Source organism: Condylura cristata, unplaced genomic scaffold, assembly GCF_000260355.1.
Source record: "Condylura cristata isolate star-nosed mole 26May11 unplaced genomic scaffold, ConCri1.0 scaffold00007, whole genome shotgun sequence".
In the NCBI taxonomy this organism is placed as follows: Eukaryota; Metazoa; Chordata; class Mammalia; order Eulipotyphla; family Talpidae; genus Condylura; species Condylura cristata.
The window spans coordinates 4,416,700-4,438,342 of NW_004567108.1; the positions used below are offsets into that span (position 1 = coordinate 4,416,700).

The window sequence follows — 21,643 nt, forward strand, 5'->3', positions numbered from 1 at the left end:
CTCAGAGAAAATTGTACTCCAAAAAAATACGAAAGGCATGTTCAAAAGAGGGCTGTGGAATATTATTCAGCCTTGACAAAGGAGGAAAGGCTCTTTTGTCGCTTTTGACAAGTGGGTAAGCCTGGAAGACATTGTGATGCATGAAATAAACCAATGGCGGAGAAACAAATACTTCCTGTGTCATTGATACAAGGACCCACAAAAGTGGTCAAAGTCATAGAGGCAGAGACTGCCTGGTGGTTGCCAGCAGCCGAGAGGAGCGGGAACAGGGAGGTGACAGTCAAGGGCATGAGTTAGTACCATGGAAACATCCTGAAGCTCTCCAGCGTGGCAAAGTGAATACAGGTAGCGGTACCACTTTGTGTACCTGAAATTTGCTAGGAGAGCATATATCAAGTGTTGGTGTGTATATGTGTACACATATATAATCATACACACATGTACACCTATATACACACATATGAAAAAGAACATTGGAAATAGAGGACAACATAAAAATATACTGCTATTATGGTTTGGTGGTGGTGATTATTTAACAATGTAAACATATATCAAAACTTCAACTCAAATGCCTTAAGTGTATACAACTTCAATGATCAACTATACTTGAATAAGGGGAGGGGGGTATCTTGGGAAGGAAAATATGTCTGTAAATGTTCTGCAGAAATTTAGTCTCTGAGGGGCCCAGTCCCCAATAGCCCATCATTAGGGGAGTGCCCACCTGTAAGTTCTGCAAAAAGTTCCCTGCAGTCATCAGTTTTAAAGATTCCTGCCAAGAAGGGATCATGCAGCTTTTGTCCAGGTCAATTTTCACTGCGTTGACCTTCCTTTGAAACAGCAGCAACACACAGTCCATGATCCTCATGATGAGGTGAGGGGGGCGGCCCAGCGTGCGGACGGTGGCAATGTCGGAAGGCTTGATGGTCTGGGGAGAGACGGGTGACATCCGGTCTCGGGTGAGAAAGTGCAGATGTACAAACCGACATCTGTGCATGCTACTGCTTCCCAGAGGAGAGGACGTGCTCTGAAGTGCGGAGCAAAGCCACGCATGTCAGAGGAATATTTAACACAAAACAATACACAAACCCCAACACTGACATCTGCATAGCTCAAACTGGCAAGAGAAAGGGGGTGAGAAATGCGGACAGGCAGGTAAGAATCTGGGACTTCTCTAAAACTGTGCAGCCTGGTTTGTGTCAGGGCAAAGGGAAGAGTAATCTCAAAAGAAAAAGGAGTACTCAGCATTTATGGGGATGCCAGGCAGCTCGGCCAGGAAGCTGCAGATTCTCAGGCTTTTTCCTCATTGGTTACATAGGTCAAGAGGCAGCTCCTCACGCTTAAGCAACTCAGACTCATTGCAATGGGCTGACATTAAAGGGGAGCCCCAGGGCTGACAGATTGAATAATTCGAGGTTTCTTCGCTGGGACCTGACCTTTAAATGATAGAACTGGAGCAGTAAGAATTCCACTAAGCTCTTAGACAAGTTCTGTCCAATTTCTAGTACAGACCTGATAGAGTAAATTATTTAGTAGTCACAGAGACCCATCATGGCTGATAATAAGTGTTCTAGCTCTTAAACTCTTGAGGAATAAGCATTAGAAAAATACTAAAATAAGACTCTAATACAGTCCTATTTCTAGAACAGGTCATGAACATTCACTCCTTCCGGATCTTGAAAATCTCCCATCATATTTGTACTGCCATCCTTCCTGACAGAAGAAGGAAGTCATGATCTTCCTATCAAAGCTAATGATCTCTTCTCTGAGGGTGGAGGGGGAAAAAACGAAGAAAACTACTAAACTTGGTAATTAGGAATATAGCTATACTCGTTCAAAAGATTTGTTTTAACCAACTGACACTGGTGAAAGCCAGACCTTTGGAAGTGAAGGAGATTTTGTGGTAAAAGGCAAATAGACCATTATTCAAGATGGTTATAAAAGAAAGGAGAGAAATAGAGCAGCCTGTGGTGAAATCAAGGTCAATTTAAAGTTATATAAGAGGCAAGAGCTCGACACCTTAATTTTACATTGACTTTACAAAGGAGGGATTTCAAATAGAGACAGATTTGTTGGGCACCAGGAAAAAAGGATTAGCATAGGGGTAGACCAGAAATTCAATCAGCTTCAGTTGAGTATTACTACGCCTTTTCTCTGCAGGCAAAGCAGTGTGACTACTATGTAATTTCTTAGATATCATCACAATATAAAAGCTAACATCTGGAGGCATTTTGTATTTTATAGTGACTCAAATTAACATTGAGATAGGAAGAGACACCTCTTTGCGGTTACCTTTCGTATGGAACCTGATTTCAAAATATTGGTGCTTGAATCTATCTGGAAATTGCTTAGAACATATATCAGTAGGGCCATATTGCAAGTTTTCAAAAGCTCTCAAAAAGGCAGCAAAATGGAAGCAGAGCCAGTGAAGGTGCTGATTAACAGTCTGTCCACCCCATCACTATGCCTCGCCTATTTCCACACATTTCTGCATTGATAATGATGAGAGGCAGAATATTTTAGAGGTTGAGGCTGCTAAGTAAATAGGATATTGGCTGCAATATCAAAAGCGATACAGGTCCCCCCTAAACCTGGGGGGTGTGGCCATGAAGCCCGGCCTTTATGATCCTACATGCTTTGTTCCTAAGCTGCCATTATGTGTCGTGAGTACAGTGAAAGTTTAAAAGCTTCTCTACACTATCTTTGTCTTCTCTCTTTTTTTTTACTTCAGTTACATTTATTTTATTTTATTTTTTAATAATATAATAGTTTATCTTTTGTGCCTTTTTCCATCTCAGTTATAATCCCCGGGGGCTTCCCATTACCAAATCACCCTTGTGCCATCACCAACCCTGTCTTCTCTTTTTTAAGACTCTCAGGAAAGTAAGACTTTCCAAAGGAGATGGGTTGGGGGGAGAAAAGGCATCTTGAGGTATCTAGTCTCCCATGTTCACCGCAAGATTATTCATAACAGCTGAGATATGGAGACGACTAAAATGTTCAAAGAGGGATGAATGGACTGAGTGGACCAAGAAAACATGAGCTGATTACCTATCTATGTACATGTAGATATAGACCAAAAGCTAATAGAAATATACACACAATGGAATATTATTCAGCCTTTGAAAAACCAAAGGAAATCTGCCAGCAGGAAGGGACTGGGAGGACATGATGCTGAGTGGAGTAAGGCAAACACACAGACAAGTACTACATGATCTCACTTGGATGAGAAGTCTGAAGTCCTCAGATTCATAGAAGCAGAAGGTGGAATAGTGGTTGCTAGGAGCTAAGGGGAGGTGATAGTCAAGGGCGTCAGTTGCGCAAGATAATCCTGGATACACTACAGAACATACAATTTATTAAGTGCTCGTACCTTGAAGAATAATGCTAATGTCAAAGGAGGAGGAGAGAAATTTTGGAAGGTGACCCATATGCCCACGACCTTCTTACTGTGATGGCTTTCTGGCTTCTTCTTACCCCTAACTCACTGAGTTACATAATTAGATATGTAAGTTTGGCCCTCTCTGGTGGCACAAGGGGTTAAAGCAAAGCCCTGTGAAGATCTCCACAGCCACAAGTTATATCATCATCATCATCATCACTATCACATTATCAAGTGAAAGGATATAATGAATTAGCTGGTCGAATCAGCAGCTGTTCACTCCTCCATTTTCTTGGCCAGGGCTCACTATACTGAGTCTTCAGAAACTGACCGAGCTCTTTGAGGTGTGACCTACTTCACGAAATTCGTATTTTCTCAGAATCCAACCTCCCTGCAAACCTTGCCATTTGCACGCTTGCCACACAAGTGCCTTGAGTAATCATGCCAGAAACCTGGTCAGACCACCTCCACAAGAGACACTGAGCAGTTGTTCTCCATGTGGGTGATTTCTATAGAACTGCAGAGAATACTGCATCTCACAGAAGCACCTCCGCAAACTCAGTAAACCAGTAATGCAATGTTACTTTTTGGAGCTTATGTGACTTCCCCAAGAGGCACACCATCCGTGGGGAGGCAGCTGAAAGGAGGATGCATGATGTACATACATCCATCATACATACATCACGGACAAGTGAGGGAAACAAGGTGGCCAGTAGGGAAACAAGGTGGCCAGTAGGGAAACAAGGTGGCCAGTAGCTAGGGTAAGCGCCATGAAGCACTAACAATGTATGTCTCCAATGTCTCCAACCAAAAAAATTCCTTGAAAGCACTCCCGGGCAGAGAGCTGCGGCCTGAAGCTCTTCGTCGTGCCTTGGGCTGGGTCTCTGCAGTGACGCCTTGTCTCGCCAGACTCACCAGCAAGGCTGCCTCTGCCTCTTCCAGAGCTGGTTTTGCTGCTTCCAGTTTCTCTTCGGCGATGGCTTTGTCTTTGGAGATACTGTCCACGATGGCCTGGGCCTTGTCCTTCACCTTCTGGACCTCGGCCTTGACCTTTTCTGCAGCCTGTGCCTTCATCGTCACTTCTTTTAAGACCTAATTCATTATAAAACAAGCCAAAAAAAAAAAAACCCTGATCAAAATGGACATTTTTATTTTGATTTGCTTAGACCATTTCCATCTATAAAATGAAGAGCATGTTATCCCAATGGAAGGAAGTAGTCCAGGCAGTCGGGCTTAGACACGAGCGGCCATGAGCCCTCTGCTGGCCTCTGAGGACTGGGAGCTGGAGCTGAGGGCACCGGGGAAGCCCACCCACCGTGTCAGCCTTCTCATTGGCCACTTGGAGCTCCTTTTCTTTCACCGCCAGTTCTCTGCTCAGCGCTGCAACCGATTCTGAGGCTTCTTTTAGCTTTTCCAATCCAGTATTCATCCTAGAATTGAACGCCCAAGTGAGCCATGTTACCATGTGCTGCCTGGCCGTGACTCCCAAGCACTGGTCTACTGGCATGGGGAGTATGTTGAAGGAATATTGAAAGAATAAAGAATGATACACCATGTCCTCCTTCAAGATCCTCAACATCTTCTTAGAAAATGTAATTTTCAGGGAAACAATGAATAACAAAACTTACATGATCATGGGCTAGTGGGTATAAGTAGGTGCTACGTTCCTACAGCATGTTTGTAGTGAGATAAACAGCAGCAAACTTCTGAGGACAGAGCCAGAACACTTCTGATACTCAACAGTCATTTGTCTTCATTCTTTCATTTTCCAGCCCTATTACTCCTAGTCAGGGTTGAGGGTGGCCGGAGCCTGTCCCAGCAGACCAGGGCGCAGGTGACATCACCTGCACAGGACACACTTCCACTTCAGGGTGCACCACACACACAAACACACACACCACTACCACCACCAGAGTGATGAAGATACATGAGTGAGCTGCAGGTGTCTTTCCTTGGGAAGTGTGAGGAAACCGCACAGGTATGGGAGAACATGGGGCCCACAAGCCCAGGGTGCCACCAGTGAATGATCTCCTTTATCTCCTCAGTGTTGAAAAACTGGTGGCACTGAGACCGTCGGATGCACAAACAGAAGACCTAGGCCTGTGGCCAGGCAGCACGCACGTGACCAGGCTGGATTCCAGGCGGGAGATTTCGCATGTTCTTCACAGATCACGTGTGCAGACGGCACGCTTGCTAAGAACAATGTGACATGAGGAGCAGTGGTGGGTCTAGAATGTGCATCGTGCAGTGAATGTGCCCAGTGAGTTTGGCTGAGTGAGGAAGGACTCCGAGAGCTTGAAGCCCAACCGTGGAGGAAGGAGCATGAGCAACTTTTGTGTTTGAAAATGATTGATGAAGCTTTTAAAATAAAAAAGAAGAAAAAGCAGTTGGGGTCAAGAAAAGGAATAAATTTAAAGCCATCTGACAGCTATTTCAAGGGTGAAATAGTGACTTTGGGGCACAATGGATGAACCAGAGGTGACAATGACTAAAGAAATCAGAGTGCATGACACCTACTGATGGGTTTCCCTCAGGTGAAGAACAAATGACAAAACACACAAATAATTATCAGAGTGAAAGATACAGTGCTTGCCAGAGAGGGTGGGGGAGGGGAGAGGCAGGGCCAGGGCCCTGGCTCTGAGCTCTGGAAATCAGCCACATGCCCATTTCTCAAATCAATAAAATTTGAGGGAAAAAAAATGAGTAAGGCCTTCAAACAGCCTCCTGAAGGGACTAGGTGCCAGTGTGAACGTAAAATCAAGGCTCTTACGGATGCGTACCCTCGGAGTCCTTTGTCCTCTCACCCACCACGGGGCCCCTTGTGTCGTGAGCTGGTGGATGCCGGCCATGTTCAGGCAGGATATTTAAGCACAAGGCAGAGCTGTGAAACTCGGAACAAACTCCAGGAAGCAGAGTAGTTATCACTATGCAGTGAGCACGTCCTTGGCCAGACTCTTGCATGCTAGATCCTCAGGGGGTTGGGCAGAGGCAGGGAGGGGTGTCTGACCTCTGTTCCCTCCCAGGTTATCACTGTCACCATGTCATCCCTTCTTATAGAAAGTGGCAGAGCATAAAGTGAAAATGACACATTACACTGTTGACCAACAGTTAAGCCCTTGGAGACTGTGACGATGCCCTCACTGGGCATGAGAGGAGTTTCTCAGCCTTGGTACCTCTGTCATTTTGTCTGGAGAACTCATCACTGTGGCTCCCTCTCTGGTTCACTGTAGAGCCTCAGCAGGCTCCTTGACCTCTACTCCCTGATGGCCTAACCTCTCTGAGCCACACCACCTCACCTCAGAAAGAACAAAAAAAAAAAATCTCCAATCAAGGGAAAAGGTGCCCTGGCGCCTCTCTGCCCCTGATGAGAGCCACTGCTGTAAAGAGTCTTCCTGCTACCTGTTGGCCAGAGTCTGCACCTCCGTGTGCTTCTCTCCATAGATGAGCTTGTAGCCCTGGATGAAGGAGAGGTAGGACTTGGGCGTCACATGGGTAGAACGTCGGAACCTCTGGAAGTAATCGACACACTTCTCAGCTACTCCGTCCTGGAAGGAGCCCATGCACTGGACCACCTCCTTCTTGGTCTCCAGACTGCATTCAATGTCATAGGACGACAGGAAGTGCTCAGACACTGGAAAGAACAAAGACGGTAGCGTGTGAGACATAAAAGCGAAGCACTATTTTATTTATCTATTTTAGGGGAGAGCACAGGCACCATTCTCCGAGACCCCAGATTATGCAGTGGAGTTCCCCACATCTTTAGAAATTGCAGCTGTGAACCCTGGCCCCTAACAGATAGGGGATCAGCCTCACTGTGGAAAACCTCCTTCATGAACATGGAAGTATGTGAACTACCACGTTAAAGGTGAACTTGCTTTTTTTGAAACACAGACATTTCTCAGGACTGTGCACCATTTTTACAGCCTCAGGTCAGCAGATTTGGGCCCCAGGGTGATGACAGCAATAATTTTATTTCCCTTTATTTGTCTGGATAGGGGTAACAGACTTTAACCCTATCATCACCCCTTATTTGTATATCTGCAAGGAGCTTTCTTCTCCCCAGCTGCAGGTTCTGCTTGCAGCCAGCCTGTTTTATGGTTTACATAAGGACAAAAGTGATACAAATAACTCAAGAATCTGAGGAATCTGTGCCCACCTGGTAGTCATATTTAACAATTCCATTTAATTTTTACTCACAACCTGTTCTATATCCTTACTTCCCCCTGAATATGGCTGCATCTGGCCTGGAAAATGTTCATCAAGCAATTCTTTCATGCCAGGGTCATCTTGTTCTGAAATGTGGCTGCTGGCCACTTACAGAGAGTCTAATTCACAGAGTTCTTTAAAAATGTTTGAGCAAAAACATCCTATCACATGCCTTTCCTTCCCCAGTGATACAGAAACATATGTGGAATTTAGTCTCAACGCTAAGGAATTTACAGGGTTATGCATAATGCAGTTAAAATTATCACAACCATCTTTATGCATCTTAGAAAAAATGGCCTATGAATTTGCTTAAAAAGCATTTAGATATTGAATAATGTGCTGAGGTGCTACAAACAGAAACAAGTCCAAGCAAAAGGAGAAAAAGAGAAAGGATCAAGTCAGCAAATTCATCAGGTGATCAGGAGCAAAGAAAAATGTTATCTTTTTGCCTTTGGCAATTAATCACTAAACTAAATCCTAATGCAGTAATTGTGGGCAGTATTTACGTATGTGTAAGCAACATATAACAAATGTATCGCCTTGGTTCCAAAAACGTTTACTATCTACACTGAAAGGTGGTAAGTTAGGACACTGGAAGCGAAGGACAAGAGGTTAAAGTACAGCTCTTCGACACTAGCCACAGCCACTGCAGCGTGAGTTCGATCCCCGCCCCAGGGCTGACCCACAGGGTGTGGCAGACCTCTCCTGTGTCCATGCTGCAGAGTACTTCATGGATCTGCCTGTTCTGCTCCCCACTCTGTCTCTGATGAATCCTCTCACCCTCTTCCCCTGCTTCTCTGGCCTGTACCCCAGTTCTTATGTGCAAAAATAAATACATCTTTTTAAAAATCCTTTGCTTAAAAACCATAGATTAGAAACTTTTATCAATAACAGTATGTTGAGCATACAACTTCCCCAGGGAGGGATACAAATTCGTGTGTTCAGACATGTACACATGTATGTGCTTATGCATGTATACTGAGAATATCTATAATGAGTTACATATGTACACAAAAGACACCATCTTGCAAAGACCCTAAAATGTCAGGCAAAATGACCTTTGCTCAATGCTGTGGAGACCACAGACAGCACAGACATTTAAAAACACAGACAAAGGCATGCATGCACACACTCTAAGCCAGAAACTCTGACAGGAAAGTGTTCACCACACTAACCAGCAACTAAGGCATCCTTGGGCCACCGGCTGAACCAGTCGATGGTGCACCCTGAAATCAGGGCAGGGAACTTCAAAGCTCGATTGCGAAACTTCTCGCCCACTGGCGAAAAGCAGAGCACAATGTGGAGGTTTTGCCGGACGCGACTCATGAAGTAGTCATACAGATTCTCGTTGGTGGGAGGGTGTCTGGGGTGCTCTTTTTTCATGACTGATAGTAGGTCACTGTTAATTTCATCGATTTCATCACGAGCAAAAAGGTTGGAAACCTAAGGAAAGAAGCGCAGATATTCAAATTCAATACAGACATAGGAGAACACACCAAAATACATAGCTCAGGAACATGGTCTTTCCCTCATTTGTGACCTTCAACTCACCTTCAGAATATAACCAGAAGTCCTCAAGATGAGATGCATCACAGTTTAAAATACACACACGTTCACTCTTTTCATAACTACAAAGTCGTAACTCTTAAAAGGGGTAACGGACAAATCAAGAATCTGCTAACACCTTCTGCTTTCTTTTGTTGTTTAGAATATTCATTCAAGTTTGGGTTTTTTTTTAGATTTATTTAATTATAAAAATGCACAAAATGAAGAATGATGTAAAAAAATAAAAAATAATATGATTTATTTATTTATATACACAAGAGCTAGAGTGCAGGCCAGAGGTGCAGGGGTGGTGAGAGGCTTCACCAGAGACCGAGTGGAGCAGAACAGGCAGATGGACTGACACACATCGCTGAGGGGAGCAGCGGGAGGGTCAGGAGAGGTCTGCTGTGCCAAGAGGGTCAGCTCCCTGGCTGGGGATCGAACTCATGCTGCAGTGGCTGTGGATAGCATCATGGTGCTGCACTCTAACCTGGTGCACCACCAGGGAGGGCCTCATTCAAGTTTTGAAGGCACATTTTTATTGGGAGTTTTATTCTTCCAAAACTCAATTAAAAAAAACCTTCTTCAGACTGATAACCTGTTCCCCGGGACCAGCAATATTTAGTACTCTGATGGGAGGAAAATATAAATAGCTCTAAGGAGGGAATCTGAAGAGACAAAACACTTGAGGTATAAATGAGCTCTTACCTCACCCGACGACAGGACATTGTTCATATATTCCAAAAATGACTCATCCTTAATCTCATTGTCCGTGAAAATAAAAGTGATTCCTTTGCCTTGCTGACCAGCCGTTCTATACAAGAGCTTCAAGTCTTCCATCAGATTCGATGTGCTATAAGACCTAAGAAATATTTATTGTGTATCATTAGCTGAAGTACTTTGATGGAAAAGAAAGAAACTTATAACATTGCTTCATGCCATTTAGTGAACAAAACGTCAAAACCCTGACATTATTCCATCAGATAGGGCATTTATTTTATGTGAATGTTCATTATATTACTTGCAATGAAGACATGATTTTGAAAACTCCACATTTTGTGAGATATTAGAATCAATATTTTACACACACAAAATTATCTAGTGAAAAGCTACCCTGAAACACAAATATAAATTTTATCACAATGAAATGTCTTCCGAAAGTGTGTATCTCTCCCCTCGAAAAGTATTTGTTGTAATTACATAGATAAGTCAAATTGAATTTTTAAGAAACACACATCTGCAAGTTATACTTTAGAGGTGCTGCATAAATTAAATTAAACTACATGGACTCATTTCAAGCTTTCACTGAGTGGGGAAGGGAATGTTCCATCACGTGGTGCCCTTCCCACGCACAACATTTTTCATTTCCAATTTTGGATCCCACATGAAGGGGTTTACTGAGTGGTCAGCATACTGTAGTCAGTTAGAAGTGTTATGAAATGTTTCTAAATGTTCTTTCCTATCAAAGGCAATCCTTTGCAATCATGACATGCTTCAGCAGCCACAGTATCGGTCCATCATCACCAGGAGTGAAAATAAAAATATTCCACTCTTGAGATTCAAACTTTCTAAATCATTACTTGAACTCTGTGTCATTATATAAGCTCAGAATTCAGAGCACCAGAGCAAACGGCCTTTTCGTGTTTTTAAAGCTACTACATAGTTAACTTCTTTGTGCTTTTTATAACATCAAAAATCTAACCCCTGGGACCAGAAATACCAGCCTCATATATCACTTTAGAGAAGGGAGATTAGAAGAGAATTTCAAAGACATAGTTCCCTTCAAAAAGCAGCAATGGAAAATATCTCATCCAATTTTTTCCTGATATGAGAAAAATTTGACCCCAGCCTCCAGCATATCCATCCTTGGCTGTTGCCTTAAATAATACGACCTACATCGTCTGGCAAATGCTGGGCTTCCCAAACATGACAGTCTTGCTTCCTAAGCCTTCAACACATAGCTGTGCAAAGACTTACAGAGTAGAGGGTCTCCTGAAGACCACAGAAGGTCAGGAAGGTCTGACCCTCCCTTCTCATCACCAAGGGAACACTCCTAGGAAGGCATGCAAAGGAACTAATTTATCAAAGAGAGAGCACACACAAGGTATCTCGACTGGCAGGGTGATGGAGTGAAAGTCAAGCCAGACCAGAAATCAGAAACCCTGCGGTCAATTCCCAGATAGATCTTGGATTGCAGACAAATTATAGCCTCTCTATGGCTTAAATATAAGACTAGTTAATACCATATGCTCGGATAACCCACAGAGTTCTCTTGAAGATAAAATTAGCTTGTGTTTGTAAAAGTGTCTTGCAAACTATAGTCTACAAATACTGGGGACAAAAATGGAAGAGTTTAATCACTTTTTTAAATAATCCTGCTTCAATCTACAAACTGGAAGGACTGTGTTTGTGTGCCTGTGCGCGTGTGTGTGACTTCTGATAATGTAAGCCCAACTGCACTGCCCAAATTAGGCTTTCACCTTGTCTTGGTTAATCCTGAAAGTCTGCTTGGCTTCTCTGAATCTGCTTAGCTCTGCAGTTCACTTTTCACTCCCTAATTCTCCCTGCACTACACACCCACACCCGAGATTCCCTATCTTGACGAGTAGCAGCTTGGTTTTCCAGATCTAGGATGCATCAGGCCCAAAAGTTCGAATCTGCTGATGATCTCTTGAATCTGTCCTATTTTCTCCATTCCCACTGCTATCACTGATGACTGCACCATCTTGCCTGGATGGCTGAGACAGCCTTAAAACTACTCCAGTTTATCGCCTTCCATCCGTACCTGCACGTACAAATCTGACAGGTACCCCCTACTGGTGGCTAAGTCTCCCTATTGCTCTCAGGTGAATCCAAAATCCTTACACCCTCAAAGGTTCCGTTTCTCTCCCTTCCTCCTTGTCGCCTTACACGCTGTACCCACTCATATCTAACTTCCTGCAACGCCTCAAATGTGACTTCCCCTGCATTCATCATTTCACTCAAAACATTTTGCTGGTCTCCCTTTCTAAGACAATTCTGATACATATCAGGTCCTGGCTGATGCAAAATGTCTTTTCCAACCATTTACGGGACTAAGTTAGGAGTCCCTCCCTCGGGCATCAACAGCGTCTGGTTTATTTATTTAGCGTCGCTAGACCCCACATATGACACCGTATGAAACGAGTGGCCCAGTTACCTGTCTTCCTTTAATATTAACATGAACTCCATGGTGCCAGGACCTGACTTTCCTTGCACACCAAGCACCCCCTCCAGCACCCAGAGTCTGACAATAGTTGGTCAGTAAATAGAACTTAATGTGTAAACAAATATAATTTTTTCTTCTATTTTCCAGTGTGTTCATATCATTAAAGTCTGAATTAACATGCGCAGTGATAAATTTCTCCTGAGATACACAAAGGGAAACACACGTCATTCCATATTGTACATAGCAGAGAAAAAAGGGAGGCAGCTGTTCACTGCAGTGAGGGGTTGGCATGTTTCAAAAGCAATTATCAATGTTAAATTTCCATGGTCTATATCAGAAGTGAAGAGGGGAAGACAGTCGGTCAGCACTCCAATTCCTGATAAAGATAAATGCATTTTTAACTGCAGGCAACAATCTGTGAACCTTTTATCAAAACCCATTTCAGGTTAGTGAAAGTGAAAGCAGCCTGTTACCTGGTCAGGGTGATCTGGAAGGAGGTGTAGCCAGCAATGAAGGAGGCCAGCCTCGTCAGGCTCTGCTTTCCTGATCCACCCACCCCAACAAGCAGTGCATTTCCACGGGGGGTGCGAATGACACGGGAGATCTAAAGCGTGGGATAGAAAAGGTTGACTTTTCAACATGTGAAGTTTCCATTCATCCTTACTTAGTCAATACAGATGTTGAAAGATGTTGGTGTCTTGGCTCAGGATGGAGAAAAACAATGGTTGGACCGATGAGGGTATTTCCAAAACAGCAGTGTTGGGGGGAGGCTGGGAAGGGGAGAGAGAATGGACTGTGCTTTGAGGCCCAGTACACAGAAGGCAGCACACAGCCCAGAATGGCTTGCTCGGGGTTCCCTACGATAGAAATAAGAGATGTTGAGGTTTTCTTTCTGTGCCAACCTAGTGCTGTCGGATAGGGAAAAAAGCCCTGAAATTTCAAAGCAATACCTGCCCTTGGACTACAGAACACAGAGTTGACTAGAATATCCTCTATACTAGAAAAATTGGCAGCATTTAAACTAAAGGAGGAGAATTCTCCAAATGACACAGATGACAAAATTCAGCAGTAATTATAAAAAACATCCTCAACCTCCTCTATTGGACAAAGACAATGATACTAAAGCATCGACCAAGGTGGACCAGAAGTCCTCTCTGTGCCCGTCAGGGGTGCCCTCCTGGCAGAAGTCCGCGCTTCTGTGGCTTTGTTAATACTGGGTGAGCAATGCACATCATGAAGCGCCCAGCCCTCCCAGAGGGGATGCAGTGTAGACCTCTCTGCCCTGGTCACACTGAGGGGTGCTATTTATCCTCCTGCAGTCAGCCTGGGGTGTTGCTGTGAGATCCACTCTGCTATAGACCATGATAGACTAGAACTGGGGAATGGCAGGAGTCAGTTGATAGGTTAACGGAAGTTTCGTGGGGTGACAGAAGATTATCTGCCAATATCTTGTTAAATGCCTCTGCCACGGGGTCTCCGTTTGCTGACAGGGGCTATGCTCTGTAAGAGGAACTGCTCTTGTCTTTGGAACATTCCCCCCAACCTAGTGTGACCCCAGGAAAATGCAAGCCCCATCCCTGCCTCCTGTTGACAGCACCCGTAGGTTCTGAGTCACATCTATGGATGCTGTGTCATACACCCGGATCGCTTAGCCTCCAGCTAACTCACCCCGAGCAATTCCCTCCGGCGCTATTGCAGGTAGAGGAAGAGGAACCCTGACTAGGGTGTCTGGGATTTTCCCATGCCTGTTCACATCCTCTTTCTCATGACACCTCAAGAGGCACCATTAGGTCAGGTAAGGAACTACGGCAAACCTATGTCGAATCTATCTCCCTTCGTCAACATTTCCCTACTAATATGGGGTTTATTGCAAACATTTCCTTTGGATGCTGGAGAACATCCAGGGTTTAAATAATTGTTAATTGGGTGTTGGGGACATTCATCCCAACATCGTTCCCTGCAACTGGGTCTAGGTCTATTGCACTCAATCCTGCTGAAAACAAAAAGTATGGGAGAAAACACAAATAGAACATTCAAATGGGCTGTCTCCTATTTTATGTGGATTATGAGATAGCTGTTCCTTTAATCCCCTGAATAAGTAATTTTTTGGTTTTGTTTTTAAGATATTTTATTTATGCATACAGAGCTGGGATACAGGTCAGAGGTGCAGGGGCGGGAGAGGATTCACCAGAGACAGAGTGGGAAGCAGAACAGGCAGATTGACAAAGTACACTGCTGAGGGGAGCAGTGGGCGGGTCAGGAGAGGTCTGCCGCACCATGTGGGTCACCTCTGGGGCGAGGGATCAAACTCGAGCTGCAGTGGCTGGTGACAGCTTCATAGTGCTGCGCTTTAACCCCTTGTGCCACCAGAAAGGGCCCCATCGTGTGAACTTTTACCACAAAAGCAGGAGACATATCTCCATGTTGAAAGAAAAGCATTGTTTTCACTTAAGAAGGAACTGAGAAATAAGCCTGGCCTCATAGCACAACCCGCCTGGCTGTGGTTTGCATCTTCAGTTCTGTCTCTTGGCTGCTATCACGTCTCGTAATGATGTCATGAATTTCAAGGCTCGTGCCCGCGTGACACGGGACTTAGATGTACTGCTGTACACAGAAAACCAGCATGTAGGGGAGAGGGCTGGCAGTGTGGCTGCAGCATTTAAATCTAAAACTTGCTACAGGCTCTTGACCAGTCCCAAAACAGACACCTGAAAGGCTAGAGAGGGGAAGGGCTGTCACAGGCCAAAGCTAATGTTATACCCACACAAAATGGAGAACTGCTCAAAGCTCAGCATCTGGGTTGCAGAACATGCAAAAAGAATCCAGTGGGCCTCTTAGCATAGACTAACACAAAAACTTCAACGTCAGGGCCCTGCCTGGTGGTGCAAGGGGTTAAAGCACAGCACTGTGGAGCTACTGGCAGCCACTCGCAGCAGGAGTTCGATCCCCAGCCAGGTAGTGACCCCCATGGCACAGCAGACCTCACCTGTCTCCCTGCTGCTCCCCTCAGCTGTGGATTTCAGTCCATCTGCCTGTTCTGCTCCCCACTGTCTCTGGTGAATCCTCTCACCACCCCTCCTCCCACATCTCTGGCCTTTACCCCAGCTCTAGTATGCATCAATGAATAAATCTTTAAAAAACAAAACTTCATCTTCTATTTGAACTGCTCCAAAATCCCAGGCCAAGACCAGATTTTGTCTCTGGTAGACAGTTTGCTATGAAATTGCTATTGGTAATTATTTATTCAGAAAGTCCATTTTTCTTTAACTTTGCTTCTTTTTAATGATTATAGATGACACAATGTCTATTCTTCCTAAAATACTTAACTATACATTAACTAGCTTCAAAATGTCATATATATGTAGCTTTAGAAGTACATTACATTCATACTTCAGTGCAAGCGGCTCAGATTCCGGTTACTTCGTTTCCAAGCTAAGTGTCCTCCTCTGGGAATCCTCACCCCAAAATACCCTTTCTCTCCTGACACAGATGCCTCTCTCTCTTCCTGGACACCTTCATTTCAGAGGAAGGGGGGTAAGTAACCTTTAAAACCTGCTAAGACTAAACCTTCTAAGACTAAGTGACAATTTGTAATTATGAGTTCATTCCTCATGGGTAAATCTAAGTAATGGAAGACACCCTGAACTCGCCTCCTTTCTAACTAAAAGGATGTCACCTAGAAAGGTCACGGACATCATTGAGTAACAGTATCAACCATGTATTTTAAATGGCATTATCTTCCAGCACAGATCACCTACGTCACCTACGTCATCAAATAAGCAGCACAGTTTATTGTCAATCCCTGAGGGTTAGCCGACCCAGAATGGAGCCTGAAAGACTCTGATGATACAATAGAAAGGAAACCATAGTGGTAGATTTCATGCTAACAGGATTTTCGTTGAGCCCCAAGTTCACACACTATTTTTGAAATTATTTCGTATGGGGGTAAAATACACATAACATAAAATTGACCATCTTAACCATCGCTAAGTGCTGTGTTCAGTGGCACACATTCTCATTGTGTGCTAACACGACCCACCCCGGGCCCCAGAACCCACCTTAAAAAAAAAAAAAAAACCTGTATTAAACACCCCCACCACACCTCCCTAAATGTTAAGGGGAAGGCTGTCCTAAAGGAACTCTGCAGAGTCTGTGGCCCCCACCCCCTACTCCAGCTTTCTGGACTCTACCCACTGCTCCAGGGATTGGAAACTACAACTCCCAGCAGCACCAGGGAGAGAACTGCGAGGACCCAAGGGCGGAGCTAAGCAGGCATTCTGGGACTTTGCGGGATAAATAGGACCCATATTCCAACAGTACTCTCGCTCAGGCAACGGCTCTCGGGACCGCGTGACGGGGGCTATCAGTTAGTTTGTTACTAGAGCTCTAAGTCAGCTGAGCCAGTAAGATATTCTAGTTACCTTATATCTCTCTCTGGGTTGTTCCTTTTCCTTTCCCTTTTTTGTAAATAAACCCATTATTGACCCTTTTGTGTGTGCCTGCAGTACAAATGAATTTTAAGCGCGCAAGTTGGGACCCACAGACAGGCAGCCCAGTTCACACTGGGGTGCCCTGTAACATAAACATGCCCCGCTGGTGGTGCAAGAGGTTAAATCTCAGCGTGCTGCAGCACGAGTTCCATCCCCGGCCAGGCAGTGACCCACATGGCACGACAGACCTTTCCTGTCTCCCCGCTGCTCCCCTCAGCAGTGTGTTTCAGTAGATCTGCTTGTTCTGCTCCCCGCTCTGTCTCTGGGGAATCCTCTCACCACCATCTTCCCACCCCCACACCTCTGGCCTACATCCCAGCTCTTGCACGCATAAATAAATCTCTAAAAAATAGTAAGCACCCCCGCCTTCCCTCACCCCAGTCAACCCTCCCCATCCCACCACCAGACCCTGCAGCTATCATTCTCTTTTCAGGCTGTGAATATGACCACTGCAGGCACATCGTGTAAGTGGAGGCATAGAGCAGATGACTTTTGTGACTGACTTGGCATAATGTCTTCAAAGTCTTTGCACCAGTTTTTATAGTTATTCTTTGCATGGTACAAAAAATCAGCAGATTCCCTCTGTGCTTTAAATTCAGATGTCAACCACATTCATTCTATGTGATGAAAACATTGAGCTGGAAGCTGTGTAGCAACACTGAATAAAATTATCTTATCACACATTTGAAGTACACATGCTCGAATTGTTAAGTTTATAGGTGCGATATGTTGTGTTCAGCTTAAAATTAAATTAGATGATCACATTGCATTAATTTTGAAATGAGTATTCTCCTAGAAGATGAAAATGGACAGGTAGAGGGGATTCTGGTGCAAAGCTAAATGTCTGGACTTTGGGGACCACTGACCTTGACCAAGTGAATCATTGCATCTGCAAAGAACACCAAGTCCATGCCGGCCCCACGAACGCTCTCGTTATACAGCTGCAGGAACAGAGTCAAGCGCTCCTTTAGCTGGTGAAAAGACTCGATTGGCTCATAGACTTTGGGCATTTCAGCATCAGCTTCCTCCGATGTTTCGCCTGGGTTTGAGGGAAAGAAGTTTCTTCAATTGCTCTACAATCTGACAGTGAGCAATTGTCTCCCAGCTTTACCTTGCTATCCAAGATGGAAATGCATTTTATAATAGTTTGTCTTTGAGCTCCAGAAGCATGCATTTATCTACTCACTCTGCATTTACTGAGCACCTATTACCTCCCAGGCTGGCTGCCATACAGTTTCCTAGACAGAAACTCAACATCTCTTCTGTCTGTAGCTAGCCCTATCGAGATTTTCAGATTCTTCCCTCCGAGTTTACCTGTAGCTTCTGGTGCATCCCTCAAGAAATCCACAAAATAAGCATCAACTCCACAATCCACTGAGAGTTTATTCTCTTCACCAAATTCCTCCTCCACCAAATTGACTAATGTCTTATCAAACCAGGTCACATCTTCAGACACCGTGAAACGATCCGCTAACACGCGTTTGCACTCATGTTTCCACAACCTCAGCAAGTCCTGTCGAAAGCAGAATTCAAATGCTTCTTCAGCTCCTATCGAGCCAGAGTTGGGACTCAAGCTGACTGTTCTTCCTGACTTAAGATGCTCCATCCTCAAAAGTTAGGCTGATGCCACTCAACTTCAAACTGTCTCCACTTATACACATCCATTGGAAAGCAGCAGTTACTAATTTACCATGTTTTTAAATGAGAACATCCCTAGACAAAAATACTAAAATCACTCTGATCAATATTCTGTGTAATATTCCATGTAGCGGCCTTTAGCTTGTGATAGATTAGATTTGGGGGATTCATGTGGGCGGGCCATAATAGTACTGCGAACTACTAGTATGAAAATGTGGTATATGAACAATTCTCATAGGCATGCAAAGTCTGTGGTCAAATTTGGATGATCTGAACAAAGAAATCATGTAGTATACCTAAGCAAGGGCCCAAAATTAACTAGAAGCGGAGAAATCAATTGCTGTTCCTACAGCAAGGACAATAAATGTGTGTCCAGGCTTATCACTTAGTATGAGGAAACTGATAAAAAGTCTTAATTTGGTAATGTCCAGGTTAAAACATCCCAAAATATATTTTCATAATTCCACTAAGAGTGATGTTACCAAGAATATTCAGACTGTATAACTAGTAACATTGATATTTCTCTTCCCTTCTTTGTATCACTTACATCTGGTTCCTTGATAACTTCTGAAGTAGTGTTCAGCATACCCTGCCAGACCCTGGAAAGATCTCGGAGGTTAAACACATAATGGAATTTTGCAGGAGTCGGGAGCATTTTCATCTTAGTCCTCTGCCACAGACAGCGTGTCAGGGGAACCAGTTTCATCACCGAGATCCTCACGTCCTCTGAGAAACCCCTTTGAGCACAGTAGTAGCCTGTTCCAATCACACCTAGAGGGAGAAACAAGCCGTGACTCTTTGATAGCTCAAATCAGCTAGCTTAAAATGAAAACATCACAGAGGGCAGTTTTCACAAATAAAGTGACACTGTCATAGGTAGCCATAGAAATTTCTATCAATGTTCCCTTGCTTTTAAAAACCTAAAGAAAAAAATTAGGTTCAAGTAAGCAAAAATTCAAATATTGAAGCACTGACTAATGAAGGCATACTCCTGAAAACGGCTGCACTAAATCAGCATTGTTAAATGAGTGACAATAAGTGCATGAACTCTGTATACAAAGGTAAGAAAAGGAGGTTTCATAAATTCTCTAAATTTTTCCATTCTGCTGTTGCTTCTTCATGCACTATAATTTGTTATCATTTCCTTTTTAAAAATTATTTTAATCTGTTCATTAGATCATCCTTCACTTTTGTATAATGTATGGCTTCCCTGTGAAATTCCCGCCACCAACCCCCGCGTGCACCATCACTGCAGTCCCTTGTGCTCTTCCCACCCCGTCCTCATCCTTCTCCCTCCTCCTCCCCTGCAGAGTGTCTCTGATCTATAGTTGTCTGGTGATTTTGATTTTTTCTTTATTATAGTAACTTCTTTTTCTGATTCCTTCTTTATTTTCTCAATTTTCCTCCTATAAGTGGGACCATTCGATATTTTTCCTTTTCTTTTTGGCTTATTTCACTGAGCATGATCCCTTCAGCTCCATCCATGTTGCTGCAAAGGACATGAGTTAATTCTTTTTGATGGCTGGCTAATATTCCATTGTGTAAATATACCACATCTTCTGGATCGAGTCATCTATTTTGGGGCATCTGGTTGCTTCTGAAGCTTCCCTACTGTAAATTGTGCTGCAATAAACACAGGGATGCAGGTGTCCTTTTGAAATAATGTTCTTCTGTCCTTTTACTTTATAGAAATCTTTTTATGCAAAAAGAAATAATTAAAAGTGATCAGTCATTCTTTCTGGCCCATTTTACTTCGCCCAGGTTTAGCTACACCTGTCATCTGTTTCCAAACCTGGCTCACCGCTGTGACTAAAGGAGAAACTGCCATCCTCCACTAGCCGAAAGCACTAGGTTGACATTTCAGCCTGCCAGAAGTTAATTAGGGTAATCCTAATGAGTTTTTTCTCAGTAGCAGTTTCAAAAATGGTAAATTAATACCTAACACAGATGCATACATAATTTTACACTCTTTCACAAAGAATAATTCCATAATCAGTTACAAACTCATTTTCATTACTCAGTTAAATAATGATGGTTATCTATGCAACGAGTGTCTCTTCAGGAAATTATTTCTGAAATACTACATATTTAATCAATCACTGACTTTTTGTAATCTTTAAATTATTCTGAAAACCAAACTCTGGCTAATCTCTGTTGTATGCAAAATCATTCCTTTTAGCCAAAACTATTATTTAGGTTGGTTAAAATATCAGCTACACAAACTTCTAGTGGGGTATAATATTAAGTTAGAACTCATAGTATTTCCATGAGGAAAACTCTCATCCACTCCATGTTCATTAAATGCTTACCCTCCCAAGCTAACAACAGTTACTTAATGTTGAAAATTTTATGTAGACAGTCTACCTAGGCATCCAATATAGTCCACTGTATAGTAAATTCCTCTGTGAGACACAATGCTCAACTTGAGGGTAACGGGGACAAGAGACACCCGCTACTCCTTCGGGGTTGACCTCTAGAGAAGTATTTCATGGAACAGAAGCAGGTGCTCCTCCTTCCCCCAGTTCCCATTTCATTCGTTTTTACCAAAGATCTTGTCCATGGAGGCATCAGAGGGCAAAGTGCAGTTAAATATACAGAACTGCCGCTTGAGTCTCTGAGGGATATCATTGCGTCCACCCCCCGGGTGAATCATGGCCGCCAAGAATTGGATGTCCACGATGCTGGTGAACTCGCCAGGCTTCTCCAGGTTATAAAACCCGTTTTGTTCCATCAGCTGCCGTACAATCTCATTAGTCACCTAAAAATGACAACTTTCAGAAATATAAGGCCAATCGTTTATACCCCAAAACTTCCAAGTCACGGACGTTATTGGACTTCAAAGACTACGTGCTGAAAAACGTAGAAAAATGTTTACTTGTCCAAGAATAATGGAAAGCTGAATGAAAAACGTGTATAACAGGATCCACATACCTGGTCTCCCCACTCATTGACGACGGGCATATTCACGTCATCAATAAAAATCGTCATCTTCTTTCCCGCTGGGGGGCCGTACGTTGCCCCTACACGCTTATCCACATAGCTCTCTACTGTCCTCTGTCAAACAAGAAAGCCAACAGAAGCAGCTGTATAAATGCCCCTGAGACGTGGTCATTTGGTTTAAAACGCTAGAAACCTTTGAATTGGTAGTTATTACTCAGGGGAAAAAAAAACAACTCTCCTTAATTCTGAAAAGCTGTG

General features: G+C 43.7%; 1 protein-coding gene across 1 annotated transcript in view; it reads right to left on the bottom strand.

Moving 5' to 3' along the window:
- The window catches only part of DNAH5 (dynein, axonemal, heavy chain 5), a 177,687-nt gene that overhangs the window by 52,435 nt on the left and 103,609 nt on the right, over positions 1–21,643 (bottom strand). Inside the window, exons 49-60 of the mRNA XM_004678397.1 lie at positions 21,377–21,499; positions 20,990–21,203; positions 18,993–19,216; positions 18,122–18,320; positions 17,674–17,846; positions 12,791–12,921; positions 9,839–9,992; positions 8,761–9,028; positions 6,779–7,010; positions 4,695–4,809; positions 4,295–4,471; positions 722–925 (exon numbers count right to left, since the gene is read on the bottom strand). Of these exons, the coding sequence (XP_004678454.1) occupies positions 722–925; positions 4,295–4,471; positions 4,695–4,809; positions 6,779–7,010; positions 8,761–9,028; positions 9,839–9,992; positions 12,791–12,921; positions 17,674–17,846; positions 18,122–18,320; positions 18,993–19,216; positions 20,990–21,203; positions 21,377–21,499 (2,214 nt within the window). The remainder of the gene's footprint in view (positions 1–721; positions 926–4,294; positions 4,472–4,694; positions 4,810–6,778; positions 7,011–8,760; positions 9,029–9,838; positions 9,993–12,790; positions 12,922–17,673; positions 17,847–18,121; positions 18,321–18,992; positions 19,217–20,989; positions 21,204–21,376; positions 21,500–21,643) is intronic.